The sequence below is a fragment of the Salminus brasiliensis genome, chromosome 14, assembly GCF_030463535.1.
Source record: "Salminus brasiliensis chromosome 14, fSalBra1.hap2, whole genome shotgun sequence".
In the NCBI taxonomy this organism is placed as follows: Eukaryota; Metazoa; Chordata; class Actinopteri; order Characiformes; family Bryconidae; genus Salminus; species Salminus brasiliensis.
Genome location: NC_132891.1, coordinates 947,942 through 964,150, shown reverse-complemented (window position 1 = coordinate 964,150; position 16,209 = coordinate 947,942). Strand labels below are relative to the sequence as shown.

General features: G+C 43.7%; 1 protein-coding gene across 1 annotated transcript in view; it reads left to right on the top strand.

Annotated features, from left to right (window-relative positions):
• The window catches only part of rbm10 (RNA binding motif protein 10), a 27,812-nt gene extending 11,603 nt beyond the window's left edge, over window positions 1–16,209 (top strand). Inside the window, exons 7-22 of the mRNA XM_072696377.1 lie at window positions 2,742–2,828; window positions 3,286–3,346; window positions 4,757–4,915; window positions 5,586–5,746; window positions 6,790–6,887; window positions 7,915–8,002; window positions 8,640–8,838; window positions 9,196–9,305; window positions 9,673–9,754; window positions 10,011–10,102; window positions 11,444–11,623; window positions 11,948–12,097; window positions 12,235–12,297; window positions 13,613–13,792; window positions 14,083–14,130; window positions 14,488–16,209. Of these exons, the coding sequence (XP_072552478.1) occupies window positions 2,742–2,828; window positions 3,286–3,346; window positions 4,757–4,915; window positions 5,586–5,746; window positions 6,790–6,887; window positions 7,915–8,002; window positions 8,640–8,838; window positions 9,196–9,305; window positions 9,673–9,754; window positions 10,011–10,102; window positions 11,444–11,623; window positions 11,948–12,097; window positions 12,235–12,297; window positions 13,613–13,792; window positions 14,083–14,130; window positions 14,488–14,577 (1,848 nt within the window). The 3' untranslated portion in view covers window positions 14,578–16,209. The remainder of the gene's footprint in view (window positions 1–2,741; window positions 2,829–3,285; window positions 3,347–4,756; window positions 4,916–5,585; window positions 5,747–6,789; window positions 6,888–7,914; window positions 8,003–8,639; window positions 8,839–9,195; window positions 9,306–9,672; window positions 9,755–10,010; window positions 10,103–11,443; window positions 11,624–11,947; window positions 12,098–12,234; window positions 12,298–13,612; window positions 13,793–14,082; window positions 14,131–14,487) is intronic.

Genomic DNA, 16,209 nt, shown 5'->3' with positions numbered 1-16,209 from the left:
TAACTGGTAGAAATCTGGACTTAGATTTACACAACATAATTATATATGTACTCATTACAGCTTATTATACCATTACAGTTATATGTAATTATAATTAAGGATTTGAGTAATTAGCCATATTTATTTAGAGGTTAAAATTCTGTATTTACAGATTTGATTCTGCACCTGAGAAAATGGCAAAATGTGGCCACAAGAATATTTTTATAATAACGTCATAAAAATACCTTCTTTACTGCCCATCAGTATGAGCTGCATGAGTTCCTGAGAATTGCTCCACGAGCTATGAGTGAGAAATAGTTCACATAGGCTCAAGTTGCAGAAGGTTTTTGTGCTGGGGCTGCGTTTGGATTTTCTCGTTTGCACATTATGGATGTCTCCACAGCAGGAGCAGCTCCGTGCACAGACGGTGGTTGAAAGGCGAGTAGCTGTAGAGGATTTACGAGGGTTGGAAAGTAGATTTTATGAAGGAGCCACTGCTGCAGAAATCAACAGTTATTTGGTTTGAGAATTCAGAGGTTACTTATTTATTATTTTCAGGAAATAATGTGTTTGTGCCCATCTGACAGTGTGCAAGATTTACAGCCGTATCTTCATTATCGTCTGATATATAGAGGTATACAGTTGCCTTAAAATGAGTGCTAAAGGAAACATGCAAACATTTATCCTGGGATAAATTCGAGACTTTTAACGGTACAGCTGGGGGCAGGGAGGAGGGGGGGCATGTTTACATGGCTTTGGTACAATCATCCTCATCCTCCCTTAATTTAAAAAATGATAAATGACCAAATACAGCGTTCAGTTCAGTTCAGGGTGATAAGTGAACACTGCCCAGTTTTAAACCAATCAATCAATAAACGTTACACCGTCAGTCTGATCATTACTAAGGAGAGAGACGCTGGTTAGCATTAGCTCAGTTAGCAGGGTACCAGTCTGATCTGTCTGACTGAAAGCCCACTAATAACCGTCTAGACGAGGACGACTCGAGCGTCTGGTGGCTGATGATGGAGCTGCTGCTGTTTAAGGAACAGACGCTAAGTTAAAGCCTTTCCTCATGGTTTTGGATCGGTAGCCTCTCGCTAAGCTAGCCTATGCTAAGCTAACTCAGCTACAGCTCCACCGAGTATCAGCCAGCCCAGAGCAGCAGCAGCTGCTGACTGACCTGCTGACCCCGGCACAAGTTCTGACCATAGAAACTCGGGTCTGAGAGCGAAGTCCAGCGTCTGGTGTTGGGAGGAACAGAACGGGGAAATGAGAGACCGGTTCTGCTGGGTTTGGACTCGTAGACGCTGTCTAGGCTTAGATACACCACCGCACAGGCCGTGTTCTAGCTAACTGAGGCCCGAATCCACCTGTTTAGAGGATGAAGCCTCAGAGTCGAGGGAACGGCCTGAAGAGGGTTTCCACAGGATCAGAATCCGAAACACTTTATTGATCCTAGGAGGGAAATTACAGTTGTTACAGTTGCAACCGTTTGTGTAAAAATAAACATTTTATAAATAAACACTCAGTAAAATAAAACCAATGAAATATTTACACATATATACATTACATGAATATAATAATATGTGTCATATTAGTAATAACTGTTATAATAAATATGGAAAATAATTGCAGGACTACAGGACAGGCTCCAGAAAGTGTGACATGCAAGACAGTACAGTAAATACTATTAATACTATTAATACTATTAATACCACTCAATTCTGAGTAGAGGTGATGAGTGTAAGGTGCGTAGATATTTAACATGCTGTGACATTATATGCAGACTGTTTATAATGCACATGATACACAGCAGGTACTGAGATAGTAAAGTATGGAATATATATAAATAAGATAAACATGTTATGAGTAGTGGGGGTGGGTGGGTGGGGGTCATCAGTGTAATTAGATGAAGAGCAGCAGATGCTGAGTAATAATCACTGTATTCAGTATGAGAGAGGATCTGAATCTCTCAGTACTGATGTATTTAGTCTATGATTACACACATTGGGATAAATGTCTTTATAATATTGTCATATAGTATTTTTACCAATATCGCCCAGCCTGACTGTGAACAGTACTACTCAGGACTGTACTGTACTAAATAATCATTTTCTGTGTTTTTATTTATACAATCTATAATTCCTGAAAACGTCCTGTACCTTCCGTCAGCAGGGTGATGCCTGTTTCTGTGGCTCACATTTTTAAAGGCAGAATTCCCTGTTTAAGCCTCTACATCTCAAAAACGAATGAAGATACAACCCCACCCTCATTTAAATCTAGTGTGTTGGGCACAGTCGCTGTAGCAGAAGTTCAGTAGGTATTGTTTTAGGTGTTTTTAATATCTGGTGATGTAAGTGGTGTGATGTTTACTGTGAATGATGTCCTTATTAATGGGGTGTGTTCGCCGGGCTGTCTGCTCTGAGCTGATGGAGGTTATTGTTGTTTACTGTGGGTTGGTTTTGGTTATTGGTGGGGGGGGTGGAGTTATGTTCCCCTGAAGGGGGGGGTGTAAGGTCCTGGGCCGAGAGAGATGTCCACACACACTCTCTCACACAGCGCGTCCGTCCCATTCTTCTCCAGCTGAAGGTGATATCTCTCCCTCTCTCTCTCTCTGAGTCTCAGTCTCTCTCTCTCTCTCTCTCTCTTACTGACCTTCTCTTGTTGGGTGAATTGTGAAGTGAGTGTGTTTGACCCTGACTGCTGTACTCGTCTCTCTGTTTTTCTCCTCCTCCTCCTCCTCCTCCTCCTCCTCCTCTCAGAGAGTGCTCACCATCCTGGGACAGAGGGTTTCCATGCACTACAGCGACCCAAAGCCCCGCGCCAACGAGGACTGGCTCTGTAACAAGGTAAGAGGAGAACACGCTGTGGAACTTGTGGTCTTGCCGTCAGTCCTCGGTCATTTCCCCACCAAACCCACACCCTGCTGCACTGAGCCGCTGATGGTGCTGCACTGTTAACGCAGTAGTGTGCGGTTTGGGCCGCAGCCGCAGCCTCCGAGGCTCCGCCCACACTTCTGAGTCGGCACATCTGATCTCTAAACTAAGCTGACACAGTGATTAGCATTCTGTCAGCTGTGTTCTGTTTGGCGGAGACTCCCACAGTTTTCCAGGGTTCATAAGGGTCCTGGAAAACCTGGAAAGTCATGGAAAATAAACATGCTAAAACCCAGTACTGAATAGTCCTTGAAAAATAACTTAATAATTTAAAAAAGTACTTAAAAGTCCTGGAAAATATGGTAATGAGCTTGTGTGTGCTGTGTCACAGCCGTGTGTATCCATGTGGTTTTGTTGTGATGTGTTTCAGTGTGGAGTGCAGAACTTCAAACGGAGGGAGAAATGTTTCAAATGTGGAGTTCCAAAATCAGGTAAACTAATACTGCTATTAATAATAATAATAATAACAATGATAATAATGGTGAATATATGTTTATTGGTAACGTACGCAGCGATCCGCGATAAAACTAGCAGTGAAATGCTTTGATTACTGCCCAGTCACATCAGAAATCAGGACAAGGGGGCCCCGGGTGCTCCAGCGGAGTACGGCTCTGTCACCATGATCAGAGGATCGCTGGTTTGAATCACGGTCATGCTGCTAGCCATCAGCAGCCGAGGCCCTGAGAGAGCACTATTGGCCTTGCTTTCTCCAGGGTGGGTAGATGGCGCTCTCTCCCCACATCGCTTCTTCGCGTGCTAGCTGACGCTGGCATCTGCCGGGTATGCGGTGCTTCCCTCCAGGCGCGTTGGTTGCTCAAAAAATGAGCGGCTTGACTGTGCAGTGTGTGTGTGTGTGTGTGTGTGTGTGTGTGTGTGCTAGTCTGCTCTTACTGGTGTCGGGGCATTGTGTGCGATGGAGGGGGGTATTACGTACCGTCCAAAAAAAATCGATTAAAAAAATAAATAAAAAAAGATGTGGATAAAATATAAAAAGTTCAGAAAATATAAATAAAGGATCGATATTCAGTTCTTATTCTGCACTCACTAGAAGGAATGGTCTCTGGGACAGTTTAGGAACTCTGTACAGGCCTTTCTGCCCTCGCCCGTAAAATGAGTGGGTTGACTGTGCAGTGTGTGTGTGTGCTAGTGGGGAGAAAATTGGGGAGAAAATCTGAAGAAAAAATAAATATATATATATATATAGTTCAGAAAAGAATATAATACAGGAATGATATACAGTTTTAATTCTGCACTCACTCAAAAATTCTGCTCGCTTAGCGTGGCAGATAGATTATACGAATACTCTTAAATTGGAGGAACTCAGTAAAACTGCAACACAGTTAGTTCTAATGAACTTACAATAGCCAGGAGAAAGCCACATAATAATAATACAACCCACAATATTCAAATGGACAATTGTTGACCTTTCACTATCAAATAATTTGCTAATATGGAACTTTAGTATGTTCGTGTCAGGTCCAGTACAGACGATGTTTGAGTAAATGATTGCCGGCAGGATGGAAGAAGAAGCATCAGAGCAGTATTCAGGTCTAATGTGTTGGCAGTGTGCTCTGCCACCATAAAAACACAGGGAATTGCTCCACCTAGTGGTGAGAAGTAACAGCAGCACGCACCAGAACAGTCCTGATCAGAGGACTATAGTCCCCTAACCCCGTCACTCTAACCCCCGTCTCTCAGCAGTGAGAGGGTTCTACTGTAGAAGCTCCAGATCCCATCAGAACAGATAAAGCAGCTGAACATAAATCCAGTAAAAAGGAGAAACAAGAGCTTCTTCAGGTGTCTGTTTCCCTGAACATCAGTTCTCCTCCTGCTGTTCTCAGAGGCTGAGCTCAAACTGCCCCTGGTTCAGAAGGAATTGCCTCTGGGGCATTTAAAGGACTCTTCACAGGGCTTACTGCCCTTGCCCACCATCTTCCAGTCTGCAGCACCCATCATCAGCATCGCCACGACAGCACAGGCTAATGAAGTGGCCAATGACAGTAAGCTCTCTCTCTCTCTCTCTCTCTCGCTTTCTTAATCCCTCTATCTCTGTTTAGATGACTTTTATTTTAATTAAAACATAAAAACAAAAACATTAACATTAGTAAATATAGTTTATGTCATATATGTTTTTATATACACAATACATAGAAAAAAGTATTTGGACACCTGCACACTATTCTACCTACAGGAGCTTTTCTGATCCCCGTTCTAAACCCATATGCTTTATTAATCTGGAGCTGGTCCTCCTCTGCAGCTCTGCTGCAGTTACTGAGTCAGTTGGAGGCTTTTCTGCACTCTGCTCTGAGCTCAGCACTCGGCCCTGACCCCGCTCTGTAACTTTACGTGGTCTGACAGACACTCGGTGGCTGAGCTGCTCTCTGTGAGCTGTTCCTCCTAAACTCTTCCACTGTTCAATAATAACACCACTCACAGCAGTAATGATCAGATTTACAGTTGATCGGTGATCTAATCAGGAGGTCAGTGGTTCATGTTAATGCCTGATTGGGTCAGTAGGACAGTTGTGCAGGTGTTAGTTAGTTAAGCGTGTTTCTTCACTGTAAAGTCCTGTTTTAATCCGTGGTCTGTCCCTGACCTGCTGCTGAAAGTCTGATCTGATTCAGAAAGTGACGATGAAGAGGTAACTAGTAAACTGTGTGATTTGTGCAGCTCTGATCCTGAGGAATCTGGGTCCTCACACCACTTTGGAGGCGATCCTGTCGTCTCTGGCTCCGTTCGCCACTCTCTCGCCCTCCAACGTCCGGCTCATTAAAGACAAGCAGACGCAGCTCAACCGAGGCTTCGCTTTCCTGCAGCTCACCACCATCGTGGTAAAGCAGTACACCTTCACGCCTGGGCTCAGTATCTGTAGACATAGTGCACTGTGCAGTCTAATGCAAAAGTTTGGACACTCCTGTTCTAATGACACATTTTGTAGGGGTGCGCACTATGACAATATTTTATTGAAATGGTCATAAGTGTTGTTATTGTGGATATCGTCAGTGTTTTAAAAATACTGTACATTTCATTACAGAGAGTGTAGTTAGTGCTGCTGAATTCAACAGACTGCAGCAGATTTTCAGTAGAAATCACTGGACTCAGCTTGGGAGAGTATTTGGAAAGCAGTTTTTTGTCTGTATGTCAAAATATTGCGATTAAATATTATGTATCATAAAATGAGTGAGTGTGTGTGAAAATATGATATTAATTTTTCCCAATCTGAAGAGGAAATACGTGCAGTGAATATTACATTTTAGACACGTTTCGATTAATTTGATCAATTTAACAGATTAAAAAACACACACACACACAACTAAAGGCAAATAGCTGCATTGTTCTTTTCATGAAATGCTTTTGGCTTTTCTTAGTTTATTAAATTGAATAAATAATCAGACATTGTATATTTAAATTTATGGAGGTGCTTCTATAGAGAATGTGACTGATTTACACTCTATATATTGTCCAGGGGTGCCCAAACTTTTGCCTGCACTTTTGACTGCACAGCAGTCAGCACACACACACTTCCCCTTAGAGACCAGTTGAGCCAGCCTGGGTTCCTCGTAGTTATGGTTAGTCATGGTCACTCCGGTCTTATACACGACCGTTGTCTTCAGAGTCAGGTGATTGTGGGCGGCCCTGACTGGAGGGAATATGCTCTTAGTCATTTAGCAAACCGCTCAGGTTAGCTATTAGGCTAGCTTGTTGGGCCTAGCAGTGGTACTGGTACACTCGTACTGGTGCAAATTCAAATAGATTTTAATTAAAATGCAACAAAAGTGTTAGGTTGGTTGTATTTGATTTAATTGGCTGTGTGTGTGTGTGTGTGTGTGTGTGTGTGTGTGTGTGTGTGTGTGTGTGTGTGTGTGTGTGGTAGGAGGCATCTCAGCTGCTGCAGATTCTGCAGGCCCTGCAGCCTCCTCTCTCCATCGATGGGAAAATCGTATCTGTGGAATTCGCCAAGGGCTCCAAACGGTATGGAGCTCTGATCCCTTTAGAGTAATGATCATTATTAATGATTTCATTTTAATTATGTAATCTTACAGTATGCATTTTAATTACACCTACCAAACCAGCCAAGTACAGGTGAATTTGCTACATTTTTAGCATAACTGTGTTTCTGAGCTCAGTCAGAGTCGGGGGTCCGGTGTGAAACTGAGCTTCACTGTAGAGAAACTGACCCGCTCTGATCTCTGTACAGTGGAGGTGAATGGAACCAGGAGTCGGTCGCCATGACTACAACACAGATACAGCCCATAATATATCTCCTATTATCCAAACCCACCAGTGCAGCTACACGAGTCTTCTGAGTTTTATATGGAATGATGATGATGATGATGGTGATGATGATGATGATGATGGTGGTAAAATAGTGAATAGAGAATCTGAACTAATGCAGTTCTCTTTAGGGACTACTTTCTGTAGCCGCACTACACCCTGCAGCATGTATCCCTCCACCATCTTAATGATCTGATTTTAAAAGCAGGTTCTAGAGCCGAACTCTTCTCAGAACTCTGGTAGAACCGTGTCTCAGGCATCAGGCAGCGTCTTCATCACCATTAGGTGAAGAACTTTCTGTGAGGAGCTTTTAGTAGAGCTTCAGACGTCTGCTTGTGTGTGTTTTTTAAGTGCTGAATTTGAGTGAGAATCAGCGTCACGATTAGTTGAACAATTGCCCTCGATCGAGATTATTGATCGATTATATAAGCTGATCGAGTTGCTCAGTTGGCTCGGCGTTTGAGTTCTCCATGTTGCGTCCATGTCGCAGACTGAATGGGGCAGAGTCACATGACTACACATGCGGTAGTCTGTTTTTAAGGGGACCATGCATAAACCTTCACAGTAGGGGGAGTAGTACGAGAAGTAAAAATTGCATTAATATAAAATTAAAAATTAATTTTTTTACATTTATTTTTGATGAATTGTTCAGCCCTGGTCTGTAGTAATATAATAATCTCTCTCTCTCTCTCTCTCTCTCTCTCTCTCTCTCTCTCTCTCTCAGTGATGTGTTTTTGACTGATGGAAGTCGTGTTAGTGCTGCGACAGTGGCCAGTACAGCCATCGCTGCAGCTCAGTGGGCCATATCTCAGGTAACCCTCCTGTTTCACACTACAGGCCTTTATATAGAGGGTTTTGATGTGGGGAAGCTACAAACATGGCAGACTATTATTTTTTCTTTCTGCAAAATAAGACGGCACATTATAAATTGCTGCCTTGATAATAGATGGTAACTGTGCACTTATGGTAGTATTATGACTTTTATTATTATTTTGTGTGTATATACTGCTAATTTTCCTGATTGACTGAGTGTCTTGCTGTCCCTGTGCTGCTCTGACACTGTGAATTTCCCCGCTGTGGGACTAATAAAGGATGGTCTTCCTTATCTTCTCTGATCTCATTTCAGTTAGTCACTGAATACATTACATTACATTTCTATTGATTGCATTTGCACTTATATTTATATTTTATTATGTATTTATTATTATATATTTTACGTTTTATTATAATTATATTAAAACAGCCAAATTGCACTGCATGTTTTCTGTCTGTAAGTCAAGACTGATCACACAGCGCTAACCTTTCATCAGATTACGATCATCATATCTGCGGTGTCTCTTTACAGTCTGCACTTTCCCACACTTTCTCCACCTGTTACAATCAAGCTGCCAGTCACGGATAATCCATATAGATCTACAGCATGATTTCTGTCCTTGTCCTCTCCTCCAGACAGCCCAGCAGCTCTCTACAGGAGCCCCCAGAGGAGATGCAGGTGTGTGCCAGCAGGGGGCAGCAGCAGTGTTTATGCAGGAGAGTCCAGACGGGGGCAGCACAGAGGTCTTTAAAGGGTCCGCTGCTGTGGGGGCGGACTTGATCTCATCTGCCCCGGGGATAATGGGGGAGTATGATGGAGGGGGCGGGGCTACAGGTGAGAGAAATATAAAGATTGTTTGTTTTAATAATAATTAATAAATATTGATCATTTATAATAATGTATTTTCAGTAGGGAATAATAATACATTGTAAATGCAAATAATTTACCATATTTCATAACCTTTAAAACATATAGATACACATATCTATATAAAGTTCACATCGTATTACATTAAAAATATACAAGACATACGCTGTATGTCCAAATATTTGTGGACACCCCTTGCATTCAGATACTTTTAAGCTGCACCCATTGCTGACACAGATGAAGTTTGTGCTTCAAAATAGTAGCATGTAAACTATATATATGTGTGTGTGTGTGTGTGTGTGTGTGTGTGTGTGTGTGTTCCAGCTGCATTGCTCCCAACTGTAACTGAAGGTGGAGGGATCACTTCTTCAGCTGCTCTCGCGCAGACACACTTGCAGAATCTCACAACGGCAGCATACACACAACCCTGCCAGGTACGGACTGACAGACCGTCACACACTCCCCTCGGACCGTGTGGAGGTGTTCAGTAGTAGACTTGATGAGGTGCTTTCTGACACTGTAGGACTCTCTGTTATCTAGAAGTACAGGTCAGAGCTGACCACAGGTCAGAGCCTGGCTTCTTTCTGTGCTTCGGCCCAAACAGAGTCCTACAATATCAGAAACCACATAGTCCAGTCTATCAGAGACTGCTGAACACCACACGATCCGAGGCTAATTGGTGTATATAAACTTCCATTACTGTGGAGTTACATTAGCCTCAGAGCTCCAGTTCTAAACTATGTATGTGTGTATGTGTGCGTATGTGTGCGTATGTGTGTGTATGTGTGTATGTGTGTGTAGCCTACAGTAACCCAGCAAGTTGACGCTACAGGAAAGCCTCAGCCAGCAACTCCAGGAACAGCGCTTGAGCGACAGCAGTATCGTGAGTTACTGGTTTTGTTCTTTTGTTTTGTCTTTTTTCATTTTTTAAATTTGGATCTTTTAAATAAGCATTTTTCAGTTTGGCCACAAGGGGGAATGGATGAATAGCTTCTTGCAGTGCCTGCTGGTGGTTAAACATGTTAACCCTAAATGTAATTAAAATATGTTTCTGCACTGTGTGGAAACTGTGATTGGGTAAGTAATTAATGATGGTTAATTAATATTAGATTGGTTTGTCTTCCTCCTGCCTCCTGTAGCTGATCCTGACGTGTCCACCTATCAGTACGATGAAAGCTCAGGTTATTACTACGACCCTCTCACCGGCCTCTACTACGACCCCAACTCTCAGGTAACGACATTGCACCGTCCCCCATTAGAGAGTCCCCCATTAGAGAGTCCTAAAACAAAGGCCATGAGACAGAGTCCCCCACTGGAGAGTCCCCCACTGGAGAGTCCCCCACTGGAGAGTCCCCCACTGGAGAGTCCCCCACTGGAGAGTCCCCCACTGGAGAGTCCCCCACTGGAGAGTCCCAAAACAAAGGCCATGAGACAGAGTCCCCCATAAGAGAGTCCCCCATAAGAGAGTACTAAAACAAAGGCCATGAGACAGAGTCCCCCAGTAGAGAGTCCCCCAGTAGAGAGTCCCCCAGTAGAGAGTCCCCCAGTAGAGAGTCCCCAAACAAAGACCCTGAGACAGAGTCCCCCAGTAGAGAGTCCCAAAACAAAGACCCTGAGACAGAGTCCCCCAGTAGAGAGTCCCCCAGTAGAGAGTCCCCCAGTAGAGAGTCCCCCAGTAGAGAGTCCCCCAGTAGAGAGTCTCCAAACAAAGACCCTGAGACAGAGTCCCCCAGTGGAGAGTCCCCCAGTAGAGAGTACTAAAACAAAGGCCATGAGACAGAGTCCCCCAGTAGAGAGTCCCCCAGTAGAGAGTCCCCCAGTAGAGAGTCCCCCAGTAGAGAGTCCCAAAACAAAGACCCTGAGACAGAGTCCCCCAGTAGAGAGTCCCAAAACAAAGACCCTGAGACAGAGTCCCCCAGTAGAGAGTCCCCCAGTAGAGAGTCCCCCAGTAGAGAGTCCCCCAGTAGAGAGTCCCCAAACAAAGACCCTGAGACAGAGTCCCCCAGTAGAGAGTCCCAAAACAAAGACCCTGAGACAGAGTCCCCCAGTAGAGAGTCCCAAAACAAAGACCCTGAGACAGAGTCCCCCAGTAGAGAGTCCCCCAGTAGAGAGTCCCCCAGTAGAGAGTCCCCCAGTAGAGAGTCCCCAAACAAAGACCCTGAGACAGAGTCCCCCAGTAGAGAGTCCCAAAACAAAGACCCTGAGACAGAGTCCCCCAGTAGAGAGTCCCCCAGTAGAGAGTCCCCCAGTAGAGAGTCCCCAAACAAAGACCCTGAGACAGAGTCCCCCAGTAGAGAGTCCCCCAGTAGAGAGTCCCCCAGTAGAGAGTCCCCCAGTAGAGAGTCCTGTATTGGTTGTGTCTTGGTTGTGTCAACCAATGCAGAGTCTCCCATACACAGTCCCCAGTACATGGTCCCTAAATTCTGTCCTCAAAGTGTATCCCCAGAGAGCAGCACAATCTGCGTTGTTGTCACTGTTGTTGTTGTTGTCACTGTTGTTGTTGTTGTTGTCACTGTTGTTGTTGGCTCTGACATTGTTACATTGTGTGTTAATGTCCTGTCTTCTCCTGCAGTATTACTATAACCCTCACACTCAGCAGTACATGTACTGGGACGGCGACAAGCACACGTACATCCCCGCTGCGGGACAGGCCGACGCCCCAGACTCCGCTGCCACAGCAACAACGTCTGACCCCTCAGCTCTGGCCAACAAGGACAAGAAGGACAAACCCAAGACCAAAACGGCCCAGCAGGTACACACACACCCAGAGACGGAGAAGAGGAAGTTCTAGAAAGGGCAGATGTCCCCAAACACTGGGACATACACACACAGTCACATCAGATTAGTATGTTAATAATATTAATACACACCACCTTATTATCTTTGGAATGAGCTCTTATGGGTACTGATCCCGCACGGTCAGTAGAGCTGATGGACTGGGCCGAGCTCATTCCAAACCAGGGATGGTCATAATATTCTGATATGAGTATCTGTCTCAGGTTCTGTAACCCTGATTGATTTGCTGGTTTGTCCAGTTTCAGAACAGAATCTCGTTTCTGTGTGTTTTTGGTTGTAGATAGCTAAAGACATGGAGCGCTGGGCTAAAAGCATGAACCGGCAGAAGGAGAACGTGCGCTCCTCCTCCGCCCCCTCAAACTCTCGACGGCCCGAAGACCGGCGAGAATCGGCCAGCGCTGACGCCGGATACGCCATCCTGGAGAAGAAGGTGGAGGATCTGAGTGTTCTGCACTGTTCAGCCTGAGTTTACAGAGAGAGTGTGTGTGTGTGTGTGTGTGTGTGTGTGTGTGTGTGTGTGTGTGTGTGTGTGTTTCTACATGTTTAAACTGTGGCTTTGTTGTTTAGGGGGCCTTATCGGAGCGACCACAGATCCTCATAGACCAGATAGGGCATCCCGACGAGAGAGAGGTGAGTGGGCTTTGTCACTGTCTTGCGTAGTTAAAGGGCCGGTCAGGGAGAAATCAGAGGTGGATGCTGTGTGTAAACACTGCTGAGGGGTAAAGCGGCCTGTCCCTTTCAGTCAGTCTACTAATGACTATACTTATGACTTTTGTGATGTCTCAAATATCACATATCAAATAATCAAATAATATATACTGTGTGTGTGTGTATGTGTATATAATATATATATATATAGCTTATTCATCATGCTGAAGTTATTAAAGAGAGTTTTGGCCTGGACTGCTTTTTAAATTAAGCAGCCTATCAGAACACAGGCCATTTCCATATACTAGTCTTAGAGTGTTTTCACAGAGCGTGTCTTTTTCTGGACTCTGTAGCGATTGCTCTGAGAGTTCTGTACATTTTGTCAAGTTGTTTTTGGGCCTGGGACTTATTGTGGCCCGCTGTGAGTGTAGAAGCTATCCACTCCCGGTATAGCGTATTTTATACTATAAATTATATTACACTATAAATCAACACTATAAATCAACACTTTATTAAATAAACACTGTAAAATAAACACTGTAAAATAAACACTATATATAAACATTCTATAAATAAACATTCTGTAAAATAAACACTATAAAAAATAAATTTAGCACAAAGAAAAAGAAAAAAAAACTTTTGAAAAATGTACATATAAATAAATTATATGAATATAGTGAAGTGGCATATTGGTAATAACTGTGACAATAAATATGGAAAATCAAGCTGTTGTCATGTCCAGCTCTGAATAGTAGCATTACTGAACTTCTGCTTTAACAGAGCGCTCTCTCACCCTCCCCCAGAAACCCCCAGCTTCAGCACAGCCAGCAGGAGCGCAGTTAGCCGGAATGTCCGGAATTCCCTCCAACACGGGCGAAAGGCTAGTTTGTCTTGTCCAGTTTAACCGCTGCACGGAGCCACTTCACATCTCTGACTGGACAGACTAAAGACCAGCCCATACTGATAACTCCATTCTGGAGGAGACCAAATCAGTTCGGCAGGCTTAGCTCCTCCCATTTGGCCCATGTAACCATTCACAACATTAGCGATTAACATTAAGCCCAGGAGTAAATCTGTCCCACCGTTCGGCCCTGTGTTCGGCCCTGTGTTCGGCCCTGTGTTCGGCCCTGTGTTCGGCCCTGTGTTCGGCCCTGTGTTCGGCCCTGTGTTATTGGTCGCCCTTTAAAAATGACACATGATGGGCGGAGCTCTTCAGCTGGAGTTGATCATTTTTGAAACCGATCGGTGCGTCTCTGCCTATTAACCTTGTATTCCCTGTGTTTGCCCTCCCTTACAGAGGAGCCCCCCTCAGAGTTTGGTGGCAGCGTACAGAGGAGAGACGGACAGTGAGGAGGAGGGAACGGAGAGGGAGGAGAAACTGACCGACTGGAATAAACTGGCCTGTTTACTGTGTAGGAGGCAGTTTCCCAGCAAAGAGGCTTTACTGAGACACCAGCAGCTTTCTGAGCTGCACAAGGTCAGTGTCAGGAGCGCCCGCAGACCTGAGGGGCTTTATTTATTCAGCGTGTCAGAAGAGTAGCGCAGAGTGTTGTGCTGTATCACTGGAGGCGTCCCTATTTCCCTTCAGTTCTCCTCTTTTCCCAGCACACACACACACACACACACACACACACACACACCACCCTGCCCCCTCGCTGCCGTGCTACATGTACGGCTCACTGTTTCAGTGTACAACCATTAGATCAACACCAGCCGTCATCGTCTGCGACCTTCACACAGCATTTCCTTCTCTTTACACTTCAACAGCAAAACCTGGAGCAGAGGAAGGCTCGGCAGGAGGCTGTGGAGGGGGAGGTGAGCTCAGCAGCAGATTCAGAAGCATTTTTGTATCATTTTTTGCACTGTACTGCTACTACTGCCGTAATTAGTATTAAAATATATATATAGTACTATTATATAGTATAGTATATAGTAACTATTATTACTGTTATTTGTTTCTATTTAAGTGTAATAACAATATATGTATAAATAAATTACATTCAAAATAGTTATAAAAGTTATAGAAATCTAATTTATGCAAATATAAATAAAATATTACCATAAAAGGTAAAACTTTATAAGTTAGGCTAAAATACTTAATATCATTTCAATATTGATAAAAAATTGAGATGTTAAGCAGAACCGATCTCCTGTTTGTTTGCTTGTTTGCAGATGAAGCTCAGTCGCGCTGCAGTGAGGAGGGAGGCGGGCGTCCTGCCGGATCAGCCCGACACCAAAAAGAGGAAGTACAGCCCAATGTAACAGCCAGGATCAGCCATTTACACTCTGGTGTAGATTCATCAAGCGCCTTCCAGCACTCAGAACGCTCCTCTCAGTCACGTCGTGTGTGCTGGTGGGTTCAAACTGGACCTCCTGGATCAGCTGATGCATAATTATTTTTCCTGCTTCCATATTTTTATCCTGTAATGTACTCTCTCTCTCACACACACACACTTTTAAAATAATAATTGGGCCTTATTTATAAAACATTCATACACACAGATTGGATCTTCATTTGTCAAAATTACATAAAAGCATAAAGTAAGAACTGCTCTGCATCCAATTCACCCCCACCCACAACTTCCTCATTTACATATCATTTGCATAGTGATTGCACTTCCCTCATTTGCATATCGTTTACCTATTTAATGCAGATGTTTGAATAATGAGCCAATAAGAAAAACACATTTAGCAGCTCACGAACCAATGGCTGCTCTTGTAGGTGGAATTAATTTTTGAGCTGTGAGTGCACAGCTCCCCCTGCTGGACAGAGCGGAAACAGGTTTACAGCTTTTAAATTAGTAAAATGTAAATATTGATAATGTTTAAAAACACCTCACTCCCCCAGTCCACACAGTCTGTGTATTGCCTCTCTCACGCAGAAACCCTGTATCTCTATTTTTAGTGTGCATAACTTTTCTTCATAATGTAAACCTGGCAGTTGTTCTTTATATTGTATCAGGTTTTAATGATAAGTGGACCAATAGAAATGCTCCAAAATGACCTGCTGGTTTGAGATTTGAGGTTTTTGCGTGATAAAGACGATATGGAAACTAGACTGTCAAAACAGACTGTTTTGAATTCAGTGTCTGTAATGTTAAAAGAACCAGCTAATTTACATATCTCCACCCATTCCACCAACAGTCACAGTTTAGCCCCGCCCATTCACACTGCAGTTTTCTGATATATATCTATAATTCAAAGTCAGATGCTGAGAGCTTATCCAATCTGAGAAATTTAGAAATGAAAAGTTACGGGAACATTTTATAGACCAGGCCTCAAATCACCATCTCCCAACGTTTTAATGATGTCAGCCTTTATTTCAGGTTTAAATAATAACAGAGCCAGATCTGTTTCCAGTTGTATTTCAGTGTTTATATTGTGAATATGTTCAGTGTGTCCTCTAAATGGACTGGCGTCAGGTACAATCAGCAGCTGAGGAACAGGTGAACTAATATCCTATGCATTTTACCGTATTTGAGTGTGACGTTGTCTATGCAGCAAGTTAACGGACATCCAAAGTGAATCTGTGAAGCCGTGGAGGAATCCAGGCTGGTGTTTAAGGACGGCTCGCCGTTCAGGTGAAAATGCAGAGACTTTTACTGGACGTTCAGAGACTGTACAGAGACTCAGATGATGGTATATGATAGTATTTTACTTTGTGAAAGATTATATTTGTGCATTTTCCTCATTCGGTCTCACCGAGTCGCTCCAATCAGCCAGAACACGAGGAGCTGTGTCCCGGAAAACACACTTTTCTATGTGAATATCATTTTAATGGATTGTTTTATTAGCTGTAAAGATCATCACAGCTGTGAAGGAGTTTTTAAGGTGAGTTTGGGTGATGTCAGTGTTTATGGATCATATGGGAATTAATTATATCACTACTAATGA